The 18,087-nt window shown below is 41.5% G+C and overlaps 1 protein-coding gene across 3 annotated transcripts in view; it reads right to left on the bottom strand.

Moving 5' to 3' along the window:
* Positions 1-4,519: 4,519 nt before the first annotated feature.
* Positions 4,520-18,087, bottom strand: part of PRKAR2A (protein kinase cAMP-dependent type II regulatory subunit alpha) — a 76,656-nt gene continuing 63,088 nt past the window's right edge. The window contains exons 7-11 of one of the 3 annotated variants that reach the window (XM_065885193.1): positions 12,606-12,707; positions 12,358-12,432; positions 7,629-7,694; positions 5,192-5,333; positions 4,520-4,703 (exon numbers count right to left, since the gene is read on the bottom strand). In XM_065885193.1, the coding sequence (XP_065741265.1) occupies positions 4,570-4,703; positions 5,192-5,333; positions 7,629-7,694; positions 12,358-12,432; positions 12,606-12,707 (519 nt within the window). In that variant the 3' untranslated portion in view covers positions 4,520-4,569. The remainder of the gene's footprint in view (positions 4,704-5,191; positions 5,334-7,628; positions 7,695-12,357; positions 12,433-12,605; positions 12,708-18,087) is intronic. The other 2 variants (XM_065885196.1, XM_065885194.1) reach the window with 2 other exon arrangements.

Raw genomic sequence — 18,087 nt, 5'->3', positions numbered from 1 at the left:
CCAGGCCTCCTCTCTAATTTTTAAGAGCTCACACCCCAATCTCAAAAATGTACCTGCTAGATGAATGCTGTGACGGATAGAACCCTGAAATGAGGAAAAACACACAACACAAGGCTGCACCAAAAATTCAGATATGATTTGTCAGCCTTTATTAACCAAGAGCAAAGCTGAGCCCTAGAGTTTCCTTTTAAAAAACCCAACCTTGTTTATGCCAAACAATGATTTAATCATATGTTCAATACTACAGAGCAAGAATTGATCACCTTCTAATCACTTATTCTTCTGAGATTAAAATACAAGTGTAAAACAGGTTAAAATAAGATTCTCCCCAATGATTTAAAAATAATTCCAACTGAGAGACATTTCAAACACTATGTGTAGAACTCAGGACCAAAAAAGACCTTAAAACATTTTTACCTTTGAGGTAGCACAATAATGCTGAATTAGATTTCTTTTGTTACAATGAACTTAGGAAAACAATGAGGAATCTACCTTTTGCTCAAGGTGGGCTAAATGGTTTTCTGCAAATCCCCCATGAGTTTAGTGACAGTTTTCTCCTTTTTTTTTAGAAGTATAAAGATAGCCCTGCAGTGTGTAAAAGGAAACCCATGGGAAGGCTGCTTCCCATAAAATAGACATTAGAATCATTGAGGAACGTCAGCAGTCAGAACAGGAGGAACAAGAGGTAATTGTAGTGAAAAACCAAAACAACTTGTATCTTGGCAAGATTGGTTTACAAGTGCATGTCAAGAACAAAAAATTCAACATTAGCCAACTGAAAACAAAATATAAAAGATAACATTCATGGGTCTTTTCCATTTTTCTCTGTGCAAAAATGCTCGTTCAATTTTCCTAAATGAGAGAATTGTTTGTACACTGTGACAGGACATGGAAATGCTGTGTGCCCAGGGGCTGCTGGGTGCCAGTGGCACCTCTCACTGACTACTGTACCGTTGTGACTAGAGAATCTGGGCAATAAGAGGATGAACATGACCTCTCCTGGCTGGAGAATCATTTCTTGACACTTTGCTGCTGAATTTGCTCGTTAAACTGTTCAAAGAAAAGCTCCACCCTGATTTCTAAGAAGCTACTGCAATTATACATAACACATTTATATATAAGGACTATGGACTAAGAGCACAGAGCAGATGAACCCTTCCTTCAGAGAATACAACCAAAAGAAGGAAGTGGGTGTGATAAACTGGGGCTAGCAGGAAGAATAATACTGCAGGTTGAACCTCAAGGCTCTCAGGTACATTCTCCACCATGCAAAATCAATAGCAAAGCCAGAAAAGACAGCATGAAGCTCTAAACCATCATAGAAGAGAACAGTATAAAACAATTATGAAAAAGACCTCTTCCTGGGCTTCCCTGGTGGCGCAGTGGTTGAGAGTCCGCCTGCTGATGTAGGGGATGCAGGTTCGTGCCCCGGTCCAGTTAGATCCCACATGCCACAGAGCGGCTGGACCCGTGAGCCATGGCCGCTGAGCCTGCGCATCCGGAGCCTGTTCTCTGCAACAGGAGAGGCCACAACAGTGAGAGGCCCGTACCGGGAAAAAAAAAAAAAAAAAGACCTCTTCCCAACACATGCTTCTCCCTGTGAGGCTCAACTCTCAGTGCAGGACTTGCCCAGCACAATGTGGACACCAGAGTCCTGAGCTGAACTTGGTCTGCCACCTTCGATTCCTCATGCTGTAAAGAGAACTGGAACACTGTCAGACTCCTGGCACCTTGGTAATGGCTGTGTCCTTTTCACTCACACTGGTCCCTGTAAAGTCTCCCTTCCTCAAGTCAGATCCTCAAGGGGCCCTATATGCAGTGAGGGTCTGGACTGATGATCCATATGTCAATCCGCAGTTAGAGCAGGAAGACTTAAACCTGATGAATCTACTTTGTAAAACCGAAAGCATCAGTAAGTTGGGGGTGTCAAAGAGGCTTCTATGAAGGGGAAGATTGAACTGGGATGTGAAAGAGGGCAAGATGAGAAGTCCCATCCCTAGCAGCCTGCGGGAGTGACTGGGTCGGAGTTCACAGCTGGCCCTAACTAATGCTGGCATGCGGGGTGTAAGGGAGCATCCACTCAGTGTTTGTTCATTTATCTATTTTTATTTTTAAAACATTTATTTTATTTGGTTGCACTGGGTCTTAGTTGAGGCAGGCAGTCTCCTTAGTTGTGGCTTGCCAGCTCCTTAGTTGCAGCATGTAGGCTCCTTAGTTGTGGCATGCGAACGCTTAGTTGTGGCATGCATGTGGGATCTAGTTCCCTGACCAGGGATTGAACCCAGGCCCTCTGCACTGGGAGTGCAGAGTCTTACCCACTGCACCACCAGGGAAGTTCACCCACTCAGTGTTTAAACAGAGTCCTTACACAGTCTGGGGGCTACACCTCTGTGTCACTCCTGAAGTTGAATGTACCTATTACCTGTGTAAGAAACAGGTATGGTTCTTGTCTGCTAAAGTGCAATATCTGCTTTCTTAATTTATATTTGATAATAAAGCAACACCATAGAAAATAAGAACCTCAGAAAACCGTGGGAAAAACCACACAGGCTTTCCCAGTGCTAGCTGCCTGTTTTGGAGTATTAGTTACAATGTTTCACAATTCTGAGAGCTGTAAGGCAGGCTACCTAGGGCAGTCTGAAAGAGTCCTTCTGCTTTCACTTCATGGAGCACAAGAAAAAGGGAGAACTGACCAAGGTTGTGATGGGTCACCACTCTGAAAATCTCTTGACCATACTGTTCATGGCAAAAGCAGACAGCCTGGCTTAGGAGGACAATGGAAGGTGACCATATGGTCTCTATCACTGTCTACAACAGGAATGACTCAAGCTCCAGCATGTAATTGCTTAGGGATTTATTGAGATATACAAGTTTAAAAAATTCATATTGGAAAGGGCCTCTTGATTTAATATAAACTTGGCTATGACATCCAAATTTATCTTTAGGTAAATTTCATACTGTTCTTAGGATCTCTTGTAGCATCTGATTCTAGGTTATTCTGAAGAAAAAAAATTTCATTCTGAAAGATATCTGGTTAATTACAATAATTCATTAGAATTCCACCTGATATAATCAAAAGGTTTAAAAAGTTTTAAAATACAAGCTAAATTACTTTCCTCTGGGATTAACAACTGGAACCCTAAATATCCCAACATCTTTTTTTTTTCTTTTTTTGCGGTACGCGGGCCTCTCACTGCTGTGGCCTTTCCCGTTGCGGAGCATAGGCTCCGGACGCACAGGCTTAGCGGCCATGGCCCACGGGCCCAGCCGCTCCGCGGCATGTGGGATCTTCCTGGACCGGGGCACGAACCCATGTCCCCTGCATTGGCAGGCAGACTCTCAACCACTGCGCCACCAGGGAAGCCCATCCCAACATCTTAATTAGAAAGGTCTTTGCAGTAATTCTATGAAATTGTAAATGATGCTGATTTTTAAAAACTAACAAAAAGAGCTGATCTTTAAGATGAATGCCTGAGTCAGCTGACAAACTGATATATATGAATATGTCCAGGGAAATTCTCTAAATAGAGAGTTGGGGTTTCTTTTTCAAAAAAATAGCTGCTTCTTCTTTAAAGAGTTTAAAAATTGATGGTTCAACAGCAAAGCTACATAACAACTCTGGAGTAGAGGGAAAGGTCTCTCTTTGCCAGCACACTGCCATCAGTAAGAGCAACTGGTAATAAGAGATGGGCAGGAGTTGCCCAGGAAAGTATTTAGGTCAGATACAGTGATGGCACTCCCAGACCTCAGCTCCTTATAAATGGATAGCAATTCACTCACGCAAACTGCACAGAGATTAAACAAAACAAAATCTACTAAAACAAAATAAAACACCCCCGCCCCCAACCCAGAAAACCTTCCCTGGCTCTCTGCTACCTGTAAAATGTGCTAAACTCAAATTTTCTGCTCTAACGTGGGTTCCGATGTCTGATCAGTGTGCTTTGGGGTGCTGACCTGCTGGACCCTGGGCAGGGTCTCTCCCTAAGCATCACTGAGAGTTTGGGGACAGCTGTCATGTGTGCCACTGTCAGCAGACAGTACAATGCCACAGGACCACAGACCTCCATCACATCTGCCACCATTTTTGATGGTAAAGCCAAAGGCTACAGTTGTGGACTTTCTCAAAGGACAAATGAGGAAACGGAAGGCTATAAAAGGTTGGGGGAGGGTGTCTACAGTTATACAACAGGTTTGTGCCAACCTGTGGTAACTTCTAAAAGCAACAGTAGCAGCAAGAGAGGAAAGGAAGATGTTTACACTTTGGACTTTGTATCAGGCACTTAAATTTTTGGAGAGACATGCCATTTTGAACCAAAGATGTGAAAACTGGGTTGGAGTAATCATTACAAGTGGCCTAATAATGGGCTTTCAGAAGCAAAGTGGAGGTGTGGGTTGAACCTCTACCCATCCTTTAGTGCTGACTTCCAAGTTTTCTAAACGCCCACAGCTATAGCAATGGCAGTGGTGGCGGCAACAGCAGGAACAGTTCTGTCACATTTTCTGTTTGTGTTCTGTGGCTGACTGGAAGGTTTTGGTGTCACACTGAGAAGGCTCTGGGGTGTGACACACCTACTGCCCAGGATCTATTAGATCCATGCTGGAGCCGAACATCTTCACCAGCTGTTCCTCGTAGTGTGAGATGTTCCTCTTCATGATGTCCATGCAGGGCCCCAGAAGCCTCTCAAATGCTTGTACATCCATAACTGCATTGTTAAAAAGAGGTGAGGGAGAGAATAAGTTCTCTACACCAATAATTCAGTCATTTCCCTCATGCAAACCTTTTCTTAAACATATCCATTCATGTTGTAGGAACTGGACTATTGGATACTGGACACTTGGAGAAAGAAGGGATGTTTCTATGTGAACACAGCAGGACTATGTCATCTAAGTTTGACACTTTGCAGAGCGCAGCAGCACTCACTCCCTCTGTTCCCACACAGCCCTGGACACCTGTCTCCATCACTGCTCTTTCCACACAGCCAGGGCGTCTATATGGCTGTTCATAGGCTATTGTCAGTTCTCAAAAATGTTTGCTAAAGGAACACATGAACCCATTTCTGGTTGGTCACACAAACTGTTCAAGCCTAGATGTGAGTGAGAGCTGACAGAGTAAGTCAAGGCTTGCTGATGGGAAAAAAATACTGCATGTTAGAAAAAAAAACAACACTAATGCATATAGAATTTTTCTTACCTAAGCATTTCACATCTCCCACTGCATAAGCCGAAGCAGCTCTGGGTTTATTGGTGACCAGTGCAAGCTCTCCAAAGTACTGCCCCTCATGGCAGCGGGCAATCTCGACCTCTTGGTTCCCACCATCCTTGTTTGCTTTAGTCTAGAGCAGGTGGAGAACATGACCAGGGCTGATTCCAGAATCACAACTAGGCATGTCCAGTTGCACACACTTACATTCCCTTTTCAGTACACTTAACTAATTACTTACAAATTCATGTTGCAGAGACTCTAATTGTACCATGTAAACTGCATGGGCTAATCTCAGTGGCCTGGTTTAACCAAATGAGTTGGCTTTTACCAAGAGGTAAGGTGTATATATATATATATATATGCATAATATTATTATAGTATATATTAATATAGTATATACAATTATGTTAATATAATATATAATGATGTATATTTTAATATATTTTATATTTATATATTATACATATATGAATGCGATCCATTTGGTAGATGCTGACTCTGAGACACAGGGTAGAAGACAAGGCCTTTTGCTAATTCTTCCTAAATAACGTCAATGCTTCTCATAGGTAAACAGTCACAATTCAGGGCTACTTCTTTTTGACTTGAGGCCATGCTTTTCTCGGACAATACTTTATGGCGACACATTTTATTTTTAGGTACTACCTTCATCTTAAGTTGGTGGTCCCCCTACCATATTTGTTTAGAAGAGTTAAGTAACTAAATATTTTAAAAAGTAATGTTCAACCTTGAAATTTGGTGGTTTAAGAAATCAAGCAGGTTATACTTTGTGCTTTTCAAATTACTGAAAATAAGGTACTATATTTTATTTACTATCTAGAGTTTCTTATATTTTTTAAACAAATCCATCTGCTAAGCTAAGCAATAATTTAAGTAAAAAAATACTTATAACATTAATAAGAATTAGTCTAAATCTTTAAGAATGACTTTGTTACAGGCAGATAAATAAATTTTTAGAGGTTAATTTGTTATTATTATTATTTTTTGGCTGCGTTGGGTCTTCGTTGCTGTGCGCAGCCTTCTCTAGTTGCAGCGAGCGGGGGCTACTCTTTGCTGTGGTGCGCGGGCTTCTCATTGCGGTGGCTTGTCTTGTTGCAGACCACGGTCTCTAGGCGCATGGGCTTCAGGAGCTGCAGAGTGTGGGCCCAGTAGTTGTGGTTTGCAGGCTCTAGAACGCAGGCTCAGTAGTTGTGGCACACGGGCTTAGCTGCTCCGTGGCATGTGGGATCTTCCCGGAGCAGGGATTGAACCCATGTCCCCTGCACTGGCAAGCGGATTCTTAACCACTGCGCCACCAGGGAAGTCCCTGAAGGTTAATTTAGAAAAATAAACAAAAGTACCACACTGGCTTACATGGTTTGACTTTTGCTCCTTTCACACTTCTGCCCTGACCTGTCTGCTCTGAAGTTGATCTGTCCCTCCCAAGCCAATGCTCTCTTTCCAATTTCTGTCGTATTCTCTGGGACTGCAGACGTGTTCATGTCTACCTAGTCCCTTCTCTAGAGTAGCACTTATCACACTGTACTGTGAACACCAGCCCCCTGTGGGTTTTGATACAATGCAGATTCTGATTCAGTAGGTCTGGGGCAGAGCCCAAGACTGAATTTCTGACAAACTCCCCCTTTCCCAACCCAGTGCCACAGTGCTGCTAGACCTACAAACCCAACACTATGCTGTGATCAGTAGGTGTCAATGAATATGAGAAATGTACAAACATATAGCAGTAGTCTAAAAACTATAAGTAAAAAAATATATTTTTAATTAGGAATCAAGCCATCTTATAGGCAGTAATCATATTTTTCTTTCTTTCTCCATGCTTAACTTTTACAAAAAATACTCCATAAAAGGTTTTACACTAGGCTGATTTAGTATTATATGTAACTCAGTATTTTAACAAGTTCTTTATTCTTAAAAAAATTGAAACAGGAAATCTGATGATGATGGATTTATGGTAAGAATCACTCTTCCCATCTATAGGTCACTGTGTTTTCTAGGTCTCCCTATCCATCAAATGGCCATAATAATAACTGTCCTAGAGACCTCCCTTCCTAGTACTCTAAAAAGGAAGCTTTTTCATATTCAACACTCACATGTATTTTTTATTATATAATTGCCCCATTTTCTGTTAGGGTGCTTATCCTTTTTCTTATTGATTTGTAGGTCAATATTTCTCATATCATTAATTATGTAACAGAGGTAAAGGCAATAGGAACAAGAAAAAATATACTAAATCTTTATCAATGAATGGGCTTAAACATCGGTCATTGTCAGTCACATATCTCACATAATGGTGGTTCTGAAACACTAAACACACTCCACATTTTTAAAGCAAACAGTTACTTTCTGTGCATATACCTGGCATCTGGATCTCCCCTGACATAACTCACACCATCACACATAAACTCACCTTGCTTTTAATCAAGATGCTCACTTCGCCGGACTCTATAATGTAAAAACTATCAGCCTTTTCACCCTAAAGAGGGAGAGGAGGTCAGGTCAGAGCCATATATATGTATTAAAGAGGGACACAGAAATAGATCATTTTCACATTGCCTGAGCTTGAATTGGTATTTATTTTCCAAACCTACAAACCAGTAAATGGCTAACAAATTCAGAACTAAACGAGAGGATCCTGATTGCCAGGGATGTTAGTCCAACTATGACTGACAAACATCTCTCACTTCCTAACATGGAGTATTCACATCTGTCTCCATGAATATGCCCCGGCTGGTAACTGCACAGAGCATCAGTCCGCGCACCACAACGAAGAGTAGCTCCCCCGCTCGCCGCAACTAGAGAAAGCTGGCGTGCAGCAACGAAGACCCAATGCAGCCAAAAATAAATAACTAAAATAAATTTATTAAAAAAAAAAAAAAGAAAAAGAACAAAAAATTTGGAGGGCTTAAACTATCTGATTTTAAGATTTACTATGTAAGGCTACTGTAATCAAGACAGTGCAGTATTATTAACAGAGAGACAGACATTGATCAATGGAACAAAAAGAGACCAGAAATAGACCCAAACATATATGGCCAATTGGTTTTCAATGCAAGTGTCAGGCAATGGGATAGGAAAATCTCTTCAACAAATGGTGCTGAAACAACTGGACATCCATATGAAAAACCCTAACCTTATACCATGTAATTAATTCAAAATGGATCATAGATCTAAATGTAAGATCTAAAACTATGAAACTAGAACTGCACGGCTCAATACAGTAGCCACTAGTCACATGGGCCTACTGGGCACTTGAACTATGGCTTGTATAGATTTATAGGTGCTGTAAGTGTAAAATACACATTGAATTTTAAAGACTGAATATCCCCCAAATGTAAAATATCTCATTATTAAATTTTTATATCACTTAGATGTTGAAATGTAATATATTAGGCTAAATATATATTATTAAAATTAAGTTCACCTGTTTCATTTTTTTTTTTTTTTTAATTTTTAAATTTTTTTAAATTTTTGGCTGTGTTGGGTCTTCGTTTCTGTGCGTGGGCTTTCTCTAGTTGCGGCGAGCGGGGGCCACTCTTCATCGCGGTGCATAGGCCTCTTACTGTCGCGGCCTCTCTTGTTGCGGAGCACAAGCTCCAGACGTGCAGGCTCAGTAGTTGTGGCTCACGGGCCTAGTTGCTCTGCGGCATGTGGGATCTTCCCAGAGCAGGGCTCGAACCCGTGTCCCCTGCATTGGCAGGCAGATTCTCAACCACTGCGCCACCAGGGAAGCCCCTCATTTTTTTTTAATTTGGCTACTAAAATATTTTAAATTGTATGTGACTCACATAATATTTCTATTGAACAGTGCTTGCCTAGAAGTAAAACAGGAGAAAATCTTACTAACTGTGCAAACATTTTTTTTTTAATAGGGCACAAAAAGAGTGAATTACAAGAGAAAAAAAATGACAAATTGGACTCGTCAAAATTAAAAACTTTTGCTTTTTAAAAGGTATTATTAATAAAATGAAGAGACAAGCCATGGCCACAGCCACATTTTGGGAGAAATATTTGCAAATCATTTGCCTGATAAAGGATTTGTTCTCAGAGTACATAAAGAATTCTTACAACTCAATATATTAAGAAGCCAAAAGACCTAATTTTAAATAGGGCAAAAGATGTACTTCACTGAAGAAAACATATGGATGGCAAGGAATCACAGGAAAAGATGCTCACCATCATTAGACATTAGGTAAATGCAAAATAAAACCAAAATGAGATACCACTTCATACTAGGATGGCTAACATTAAAGACTCGATACTAAGTGCTGATGAGGATACAGAGCAACTGGAACTCTTGAACATTGCTGGGGGAATGCAGAATGGCACAGACATTTTAAAAAACATTTTGGCAATTTGTTAAACCTATGTTTACCATATGACTCAGCAATTCCATAAAAACATATGTCTATACAAAGACTTGTATGCAAATGCTTATTGCAGCTTTATTCATAATTGCCCCAAACTGGAAAGACCCCAAATGTCTCTCAACTGGTGAGTGGAAAGATGAATTATGGTACATCTGTATAATGAAATACAATACAGCAATACAGAAATACAATACAGCAATAAAAAGGAATGATCCTCTGATACATACAACAACATGGATAAATCTCAAAAACATTATGCTAAGAGAAACAAGTCAGACACAAAAAACTACACGTTATATGGTTTCATTTATATGAAATTCTAGAAAAGGAATTTTTAGAGCGATAGAAAGCAGGTCAGCGGTTTCCAGGAGCAAGGGAGCGGGTGAGGGGATTTACTTAAAATACAAACAAGGGAGCTTTTTGGGATGACAGAAATGCTGTACACTATGATTATAGGGATGGTTATAAAACTCTCAAATTGTATACTTAAACTTGGTAATTGTACTGTATATAAAATATAGGGTAACAAAGTTGACCAAACAAACAAAACAACATAAAGCATAGTTTCTGCAGTAGGTCTGGGGTGGGGCCCAGGCACTTGAATTTCTAACATTCCTATATGATGCTAATGCTGCTAGTCCTGGGACCTCACTTAGAGAAGCCTTGGTCTAGAGACACTGCTGAAAGGGGTCTATAATAAGGTGGTTATCATCTTAATTTGTGTCCATTCTGCATCACCACCTAGCACTCCTATCTTCAAGAACACAGACATCCCAGAAAACACTGTGGTTTTTCATACCTCTTGACATACCTCCTGAAGGTCTGGGGCTTTTCAGGATTAAGTAGAGGTCCTTTGGGAGTAAATTAAAGCACCACAGCTTCAGAAGCAAATGTGGCCAGTCAGCATGTCCCATTTCTGCAACTCAGCTCTACATTCTTACCATACTAGGATACCTGCCCTGGAACAAAGCTTACACCCACAGGCCTTTGCTCACATTGTTCTCTTGCCCTGAAAGATCCTTCCCTGACCTCAACTGCTGGAACTGCACTTGTTCTTTAAGCTTAGCTCAAAGGGCATTTCCTTCATGAAACCGTATAGAATACATCCTGTTCTATATTCTCACTGCCACTCTTTTTTTTTTTTTAATTATCTATTTATTTACTTATGGTTGTGTTGGGTCTTCGTTGCCGCACACGGGCTTTCTCTAGTTGCAGCGAGCTGGGGCTACTCTTTGTTGCGGTGCATGGGCTCTAGGCACACAGGCTTCAGTAGTAGTGGCTTGTGGGCTCAGTAGTTGTGGCTCATGGGCTCTAGAGCACAGGTTCAGTAGTCGTGGCACATGGGCTTAGCTGCTCCACAGCATGTGGGATCTTCCCAGACCAGGGCTCGAACTGGTGTCCCCTGAATTGGCAGGTGGATTCTCAACCACTGCGCCACCAGGGAAGTCCTCAGTGCCATTCTTTTTTTTTTTTTTTTTTTTTTTAAGTTTGCGGGCCCCTCACTGTTGTGGCCTCTCCCGTTGCGGAGCACAGGCTCAGCGGCCATGGCTCACGGGCCCAGCCGCTCCGCGACATGTGGGATCTTCCCAGACCGGGGCACAAACCCTTGTCCCCTGCATCGGCAGGCAGACTCTCAACCACTGCGCCACCAGGGAAGCCCCTCAGTGCCATTCTTTTTCCTCTCATTATAGCACTTATATCTGGTCCTACTTGTCTACCTTAGTAAATATTTACTGAATCAAACCAATTTCTAATTAAAAGAATTATTAACAGTGGGGCTATCTAGAAAACAAAGGCATTTAGAGATGCCACTTAGAGTAGACATCATTTTTTTGTTAGTCCTTTTTCTCTGGAGCATCTCTCTCTCCTTTTATGATAAGCCTGATTAATCTCTGTGGTACTGGTTGGGCCAACTCCACCTCCAGGGCCCAGGGGTGGTCTGGGGATTTAGGCTTGACCAATCTGAGTCTTCCTTCTAGCCCCAGCTCTGGGTTCAGGTATGGACACATTCCCCAACCCAGACCAACCAGACATCTTCTCAGTGGCTCTTTTTTTTTTAATTAAAAAAAATTCTTTTGGCTGCGCCATGCAGCTTGTGGGATCTTAGTTCTCCGACCAGGGATCAAACCCATGCCCCCTGCAGTGGAAGCGCGGAGTCCTAACCACTGGACTGCCAGGGAATTCCCCTTCCCAGTGCTCTTGCCAGAACCACTGGCAGAGAAGTTTTAGACTCGGAAAAGTCTATAATACTCTTTATATATAATTAAAAATGGAAACATAGTAGACTAGGAAAATTATTACAGAGCACTCATCATAATGTTCCAGTCCACTGTGTGATGATCCTTACAGTACCCAAAAATAACATGACAAAAAGGTACAAAGGAAACACTAAAGATACCTTACAAATCTGGTCAGTCACTGAAGACTGGTTTGTGTTAGATTAGCTAAAAGGGACTTTGTGCCAAACATAGAGAGAAGGTACACAACCTTTCGACCTTCTCCAGGTTTTAACAGTGATGTAGGAAGCTTACTCAGGGTTAAAAGAAAATGACATCCAAAAGAACAAACACCAGAAGCCAAGGAAAGGTGAATGGAGGCAAGAGATGTGCATAAGTCAGTAAGCTGAACATCAATGGGCTTTAGAACACTCTGCAGGAAGTGTGCCTGCGTATCGTGCAACATGAGCTCCCCAAAGTGACAGGACAAATGATGCACTACTCCTTCAGGAGGTGGCTTCTGGGAAAGGTGCTGCACAAGGCCCCCACTCACCTGAGTGATTATGCGCTCTCCATCCTTATAGACCTTTTCTCCTATTACATCCACAATCTTCATTCGTTCTGACACCTGAAACAATGAACATACAAATTATAAGGAAACGTCTTAATTGAAAGTCACAAATAGTATCTATACAACATTGAAATGGGCTAGAATAGTATGATTTAAAAAATCTAATGAGAATCATTTTAACAGCTTTGCTTAAATCCCCATAAACAGACTCTTATTAAAATAGGCTTTACCTCTAGTGATTTAAGAAGCAGCACAGATTCAATAAATGATTCAAACATCTTCCTCTTTTTTGCATTATTTTTCACTATGATTCTTCTAAACGTCACACGGTCCTATAAGAAAGGATATGAAAATTCTGGTAAATGCCCGTATAAGGGAGCATCTATGGTTTAATTAACTATGCCACAGCAAACATTGGAGGTCTCTGGAAGGTACTGGGTCAACTGAGTGTTTAATGATATTTCAATCTGAGTCATTGCTATGAGAAAAAGATCTGTAGCCTGAGCCGGACAGATGTCTCACATGTTGTCACCTGCTATCAAGTACTCAATGGGTGCCACCTATGGGTCAGTCATAAATAGAATACAAAATTTAAAACGTCCCAATCAAACATTTGTGAGCTCACAGTCACTGTTTAATGTGAAAAGATGCACTTTCAAAAAAGGGAGATAAAACAATCAGATGGTTCTTACCCTCAAGGACTTTATAATCTCAATGGGGAGACAATACAAAATTTATAGGAATAAAAAACTACAGTCCAAGACAGCATATGAAATGTGCTAGATGAACTACAGGGACAAAGTAAGTGCCACAAGAATTCTGAGGAGAGAGATCATGATAGCCTGGAGTGATCAAGGATAATTTTGTTGCAAAAATATAAATTTGTCTGGGACCTGAAGGAGAGGTAGGTTTTAAATTAATGGAGAGATAAAGTAGGAAACTCAAAATGGAAGGCAGGCATGTGAAAGATATCTTGACCCCAGCAAGTCAAGGATTCATACTCAAGAGACAGTTAACCAGAGCTATGGTCAGGTACTTCTCAGATATGTGTATGCGTGTGTGGGGAGGGACATGCAGCCAGGAGAATGTTAATTGCTTAGGCTCCTACGTGAGTAGGCAGTTTTTTGTACCTAAGTTAATTTTAACTTTCTTCTACCTTGGGCTCTCAAGAATAGAAAGATTTTTTTTTCTTTTTAAAGTACAGTAATGACATCCTAAAGGTTGAAAGAATGAAAAACAGCAAGGGGCTATGGGCATGTTTAGCTGTAGGTTTGCTATTTTAGTATTCTTGATGATGGGGTGGGAGTTGGGTGGAGAAAACACATAGAAGACAACTGAGTTGAGATGTCTAAATAGGTTTCACTGGCTCATATTCCATCAGCCACAGAACTCCCTGGTCCTATCCCATGCCATGCTTCATCTGCCTGACAGGAGAAGTCACCTACTGCACCCTATACTCCTAGTATAAAAGGTGGCAGACTCCTACCCTCCCTTCCTAAACTGAGTACAAATAATGTCTGCTCTCTGGTACTAAGCCAGATTCTTCCCCCATTTTATTTTCCATCTGTCTGCTTGAAAAGAGCCATTCAATCTCTGATTGCTCTAATCAGCTGCATCACTTGCCACTACTTTTTTGAAGTCCAAGGTTAGAGATGTATCATTTAAAATGTTACTGTTATACTTTGGAATATTACTCCATTATCTTTAGACTTCAGTTTCTGCATGTTTCCTGCACCAATCTAGGCCAAGAGTGCTGTGGAAAGAGAACAATCAAGACTGAGACAATGGGAATTATAAAATTCCTTTCCTTATGTTTGAACAGACATTGTCAAAAAACAGTATTTCTAAATCCATCTATAACATTACAAAGATTACTAAAATTGCAGCCATAAACTATTTCTAGCTAAAGAGAAAACAACTGATATCTCTATTTGTGTTCCAACCCTTTCTACGCATGCTTTTGCACTTCCCAGAGCTCTCAGGCTGTGCAAGTCCAGTTCCTATGACTGCGGAGGATATAAAAAAGCACCAGACACCAACCCAGCTTTCAGGGAGTTTCCAATGGAGCTGTGAAGAGGAAACTGCTACTGTGAAATGGTAGCTCCCTCAGGCAGCCAAGTGTTCAGAGTCAAGCAAGTAGCCCTGAAGTTCAAAAGAGAAGAAGAATACTACCCTTTCCTTTCACTGCAGAAAGTTTCTACTGGGACTTCCCTGGTGGCACAGTGGTTAAGAATCCGCCTGCTGGGCTTCCCTGGTGGCACAGTGGTTGAGAGTCCGCCTGCCGATGCAGGGGACACGGGTTCATGCCCCAGTCTGGGAAGATCCCACATGCCGTGGAGCGGCTGGGCCAGTGAGCCATGGCCTCTGAGCCTGCGCGTCTGGAGCCTGTGCTCCACAACAGGAGAGGCCATGCTGCGGAGCAACTAAGCCCGTGCACCACAACAACTGAGCCTGTGCTCTGGAGCCCGCGAGCCACAACTACTGAGCCCGCATGCCACAACTACTGAAGCCCACGCACCTAGAGCCTGTGCTCCACAAGAGAAGCCACTGCAATGAGAAGCTCACGCACCACAACAGAGTGGCACCTGCTTGCCACAACTAGAGAAAGCCTGGGTGCAGCAATGAAGACCCAATGTAGCCAAAAATAAATAAATAAAATTATAATTAAAAAAAAAAAAAAAAGACTCCGTGCTCCACAGGGGGTCTGGGTTCGATCCCTGGTCAAGGAACTAGATCCCACATGCCACAATGTAGATCCCACGTGCTGCAACTAAGACCTGGTACAGCTAAATAAATAAATAAATAAATATTAAAAGAAAAAAGAGTTTCTACTCACTTTCATGCAAGCAAGACAGAGTGGGAGCAGAGACTAAGTGTAATGATCATGGTGGCAGCTGCCCCCAGTAAGAGAAGGAATATAGAATCCAATTTGAGAAACTCAGTGGCAACACCAGGTCCTCCCTGATTTAGCCTCAGAAGGCATTTCCAAAGGCCTTGGAAGGCACAAGTAAGAAGTCAGGCTATAGAGGACCCTCTGGGAGTCACTTTCCTGAAGGTGGTACTGAAGCTTTGGTAGGGTTTGGGCTATAAAGCAGGTGAATAATGCACGAGAAAAGGGCATCTAAATAGGTCACGTAAGGCAGCAGCGAGATGAATCTCACTTAAGATAGCAGGGAGAGGAAGAGAAGACTGCAAAGGATAAGGCTAGGAACTCGGAAGGCAGGGCAGGGATCTCAGGAGACGAGTTTCAGAAATGGAAGGGTGGTGAGCAGCACCACAACCAAGGGAAGCACGTGCCACCACTCTGTAGTACCCTACCTTGTGCCAGGCACCGAGGAAACTGCTTCTCAGATGTGCTTCTACTTAATTCTCATATCCAAACCACAAGGCAAGCAGTTGTTTTTTTAAATTAATTAATTATTATTTTTTGCTGCATTGGGTCTTTGTTGCTGTGTGCAGGCTTTCTCTAGTTGTGGCGAGCAGGGGCTACTCTTCGTTACAGTGCACAGGCTTCTCATTGCAGTGGCTTCTCTTGTGGAGCACAGGCTCTAGGTGCATGGGCTTCAGTAGTTGTGGCACGTGGGCTCAGCAGTTGTGGCACGTGGGCTCAGTAGTTGTGGTTTGCGGGCTCTAGAGCACAGGCTCAGTAGTTGTGACTCACGGGCTTAGTTGCCCCACGGCATGTGGGATCTTCCCAGACTAGGGCTTGAACCTGTGTCCCTTGCATTGGCAGGCGGATTCTTAACTACTGCACCACCAGGGAAGTCCAAGGCAAGCAGTTTTACAGTTCATTTTTAATAAATTTCTATTGAGACTTTCTCTTTGACTTTTAGATTTAGGAATGGGTTGATTTCCAAGAGTCTGGAGATTTTCCTGTTATCTTCCTGTTACTGATTTCTGGTTTCATTCCATTGTGGTTAGAGAACACACTGTCTGATTTCAATTCTTTTAAACTTGTTAAGTTTTATTTTATATCCCAGGATACATGTAGTCTATCTCGGTGAACATTTGTGGGCTTGAAAAGAATGTGTATTCTCTGTTGTTGTGTGAAGTGTCCTATAAATTTCAATTTGATCCTTTTGGTCGATGGTGATGTTAAGTACTGTATCCTTCCCAATTTTTTGTCTAGTTGTCCTATCAATTGTTGAGAAAGGGGTGTTGAAGTCTGCAAATATAACTGTGGATTTCTCTATTTCTTCTTTCAGTTCTATCAGTTTTTGCTTTACATATTTTGAAGCTCTGTTGTTTGGTATATACATATTTAGGGTTTCTGTGTCTTTTTGGTAGATTAACTCTTTCATTATTATGTAATGTTCCTCTTTGTCTCTGGTAATTTTCTTTGCTGTGAAGTCTACTTACCTGATATTAATATAAGTTCTGCTTTCTTCTGGTTCATGTTTGCATAGTATATATATTACTATACTTTTACTTTCTTTTTTTAAAAATTATTATTTATTTTTGGCTGCATTGGGTCTTAGTTGCTGTGCGCGGGCCTTCTCTAGTTGCAGTGAGTGGGGACTACTCTTCGTTGCAGTGCGCGGGCTTCTCATCGCAGTGGCTTCTCTTGTTGTGTAGCACAGGCTCTAGGCGCGCGGGCTTCAGTAGTTGCAGCACACGGACCCTACAGCACACAGGCTTCAGTAGTTGCGGCACATGGGCCCACTAGCTGCACTACGCAGGCTCTAGGGCATGCGGGCTTCAGTAGTTGTGGCTCGCAGGCTCTAGAGCACAGGCTCAGTAGTTGTGGCGCACGGGCTTAGTTGATCTGTGGCATGTGGGATCTTCCCGGACCAGGGATTGAACCTGGGTCTCCTGCATTGGCAGGCAGATTCTTAACCACTGCGCCACCAGGGAAGTCCGAAAATAAAGATTATAAGGAAGTCTTTAAAAACAAAGATTCTTATACTTTACAAAATCATTTGGCTTGAACATATTCATAAAGACTTATGTTTCTCATTTTTATGGAGATTTGTTTTTGTTTGTAATCAATTTCTGTCTGAGTTCCAGAAATGCAAAAGATACAGCACTGAGAGAAGTGGCAGCTGACAAAATTGCTGTCTTTCACCTTCTGATGCGAGTTTAGTAACTAATCTGGAAAATAATGAACTGTAATTAATGAAATCTGTAGCTATATTCAAGTGTGTTTCTCAGACAGCACATACAATAATTGAAAGAACTTCCTGCCCTCTAATTAGTTAAGATTAGTTAGATTGAATTAACTTGGCATAATAGCTTTAAAAAAATTTTTTTTATTGGAGTACAGTTGATTTACAATGTTGTGTTAGTTTCAGGTGTATAGCACAGTGAATCAGTTATACATATAAACACTCTTTTTTTGAGATTCTTTTCCCATAATGTGTATATATCAGTCTCAATCTCCCAATTTATCCCTCCCCCCTGCTTATCCCCTGGTAACCACAAGTTTGTTTTCTACATTCATGACTTTACTTCTGCTTTGTAAATAAGTTCACTTGGTATATTTAGATCATCTATATTTATAGTAATTATTCATATACTAGGGCTTATGTCTACCATTTAATTCAATGTTTTCTGTTCTTCCCTGTTTCCTGTTCTTCTGTTTCACTTTTCTTGCCTTCCTGCAGGTTACCTGAATGGATTTATAGAGCTTTTGAGTGTATCTCTTTGTACAGATTACTTTAGTGGTTGCTCTATGTATTATATTTATATATGTAACTTATCATGGTCTACTGG

Source organism: Phocoena phocoena, chromosome 10 (genome assembly GCF_963924675.1).
Source record: "Phocoena phocoena chromosome 10, mPhoPho1.1, whole genome shotgun sequence".
Classification (NCBI taxonomy): domain Eukaryota; kingdom Metazoa; phylum Chordata; class Mammalia; order Artiodactyla; family Phocoenidae; genus Phocoena; species Phocoena phocoena.
This window is presented reverse-complemented; position numbering and strand designations above follow the sequence as displayed.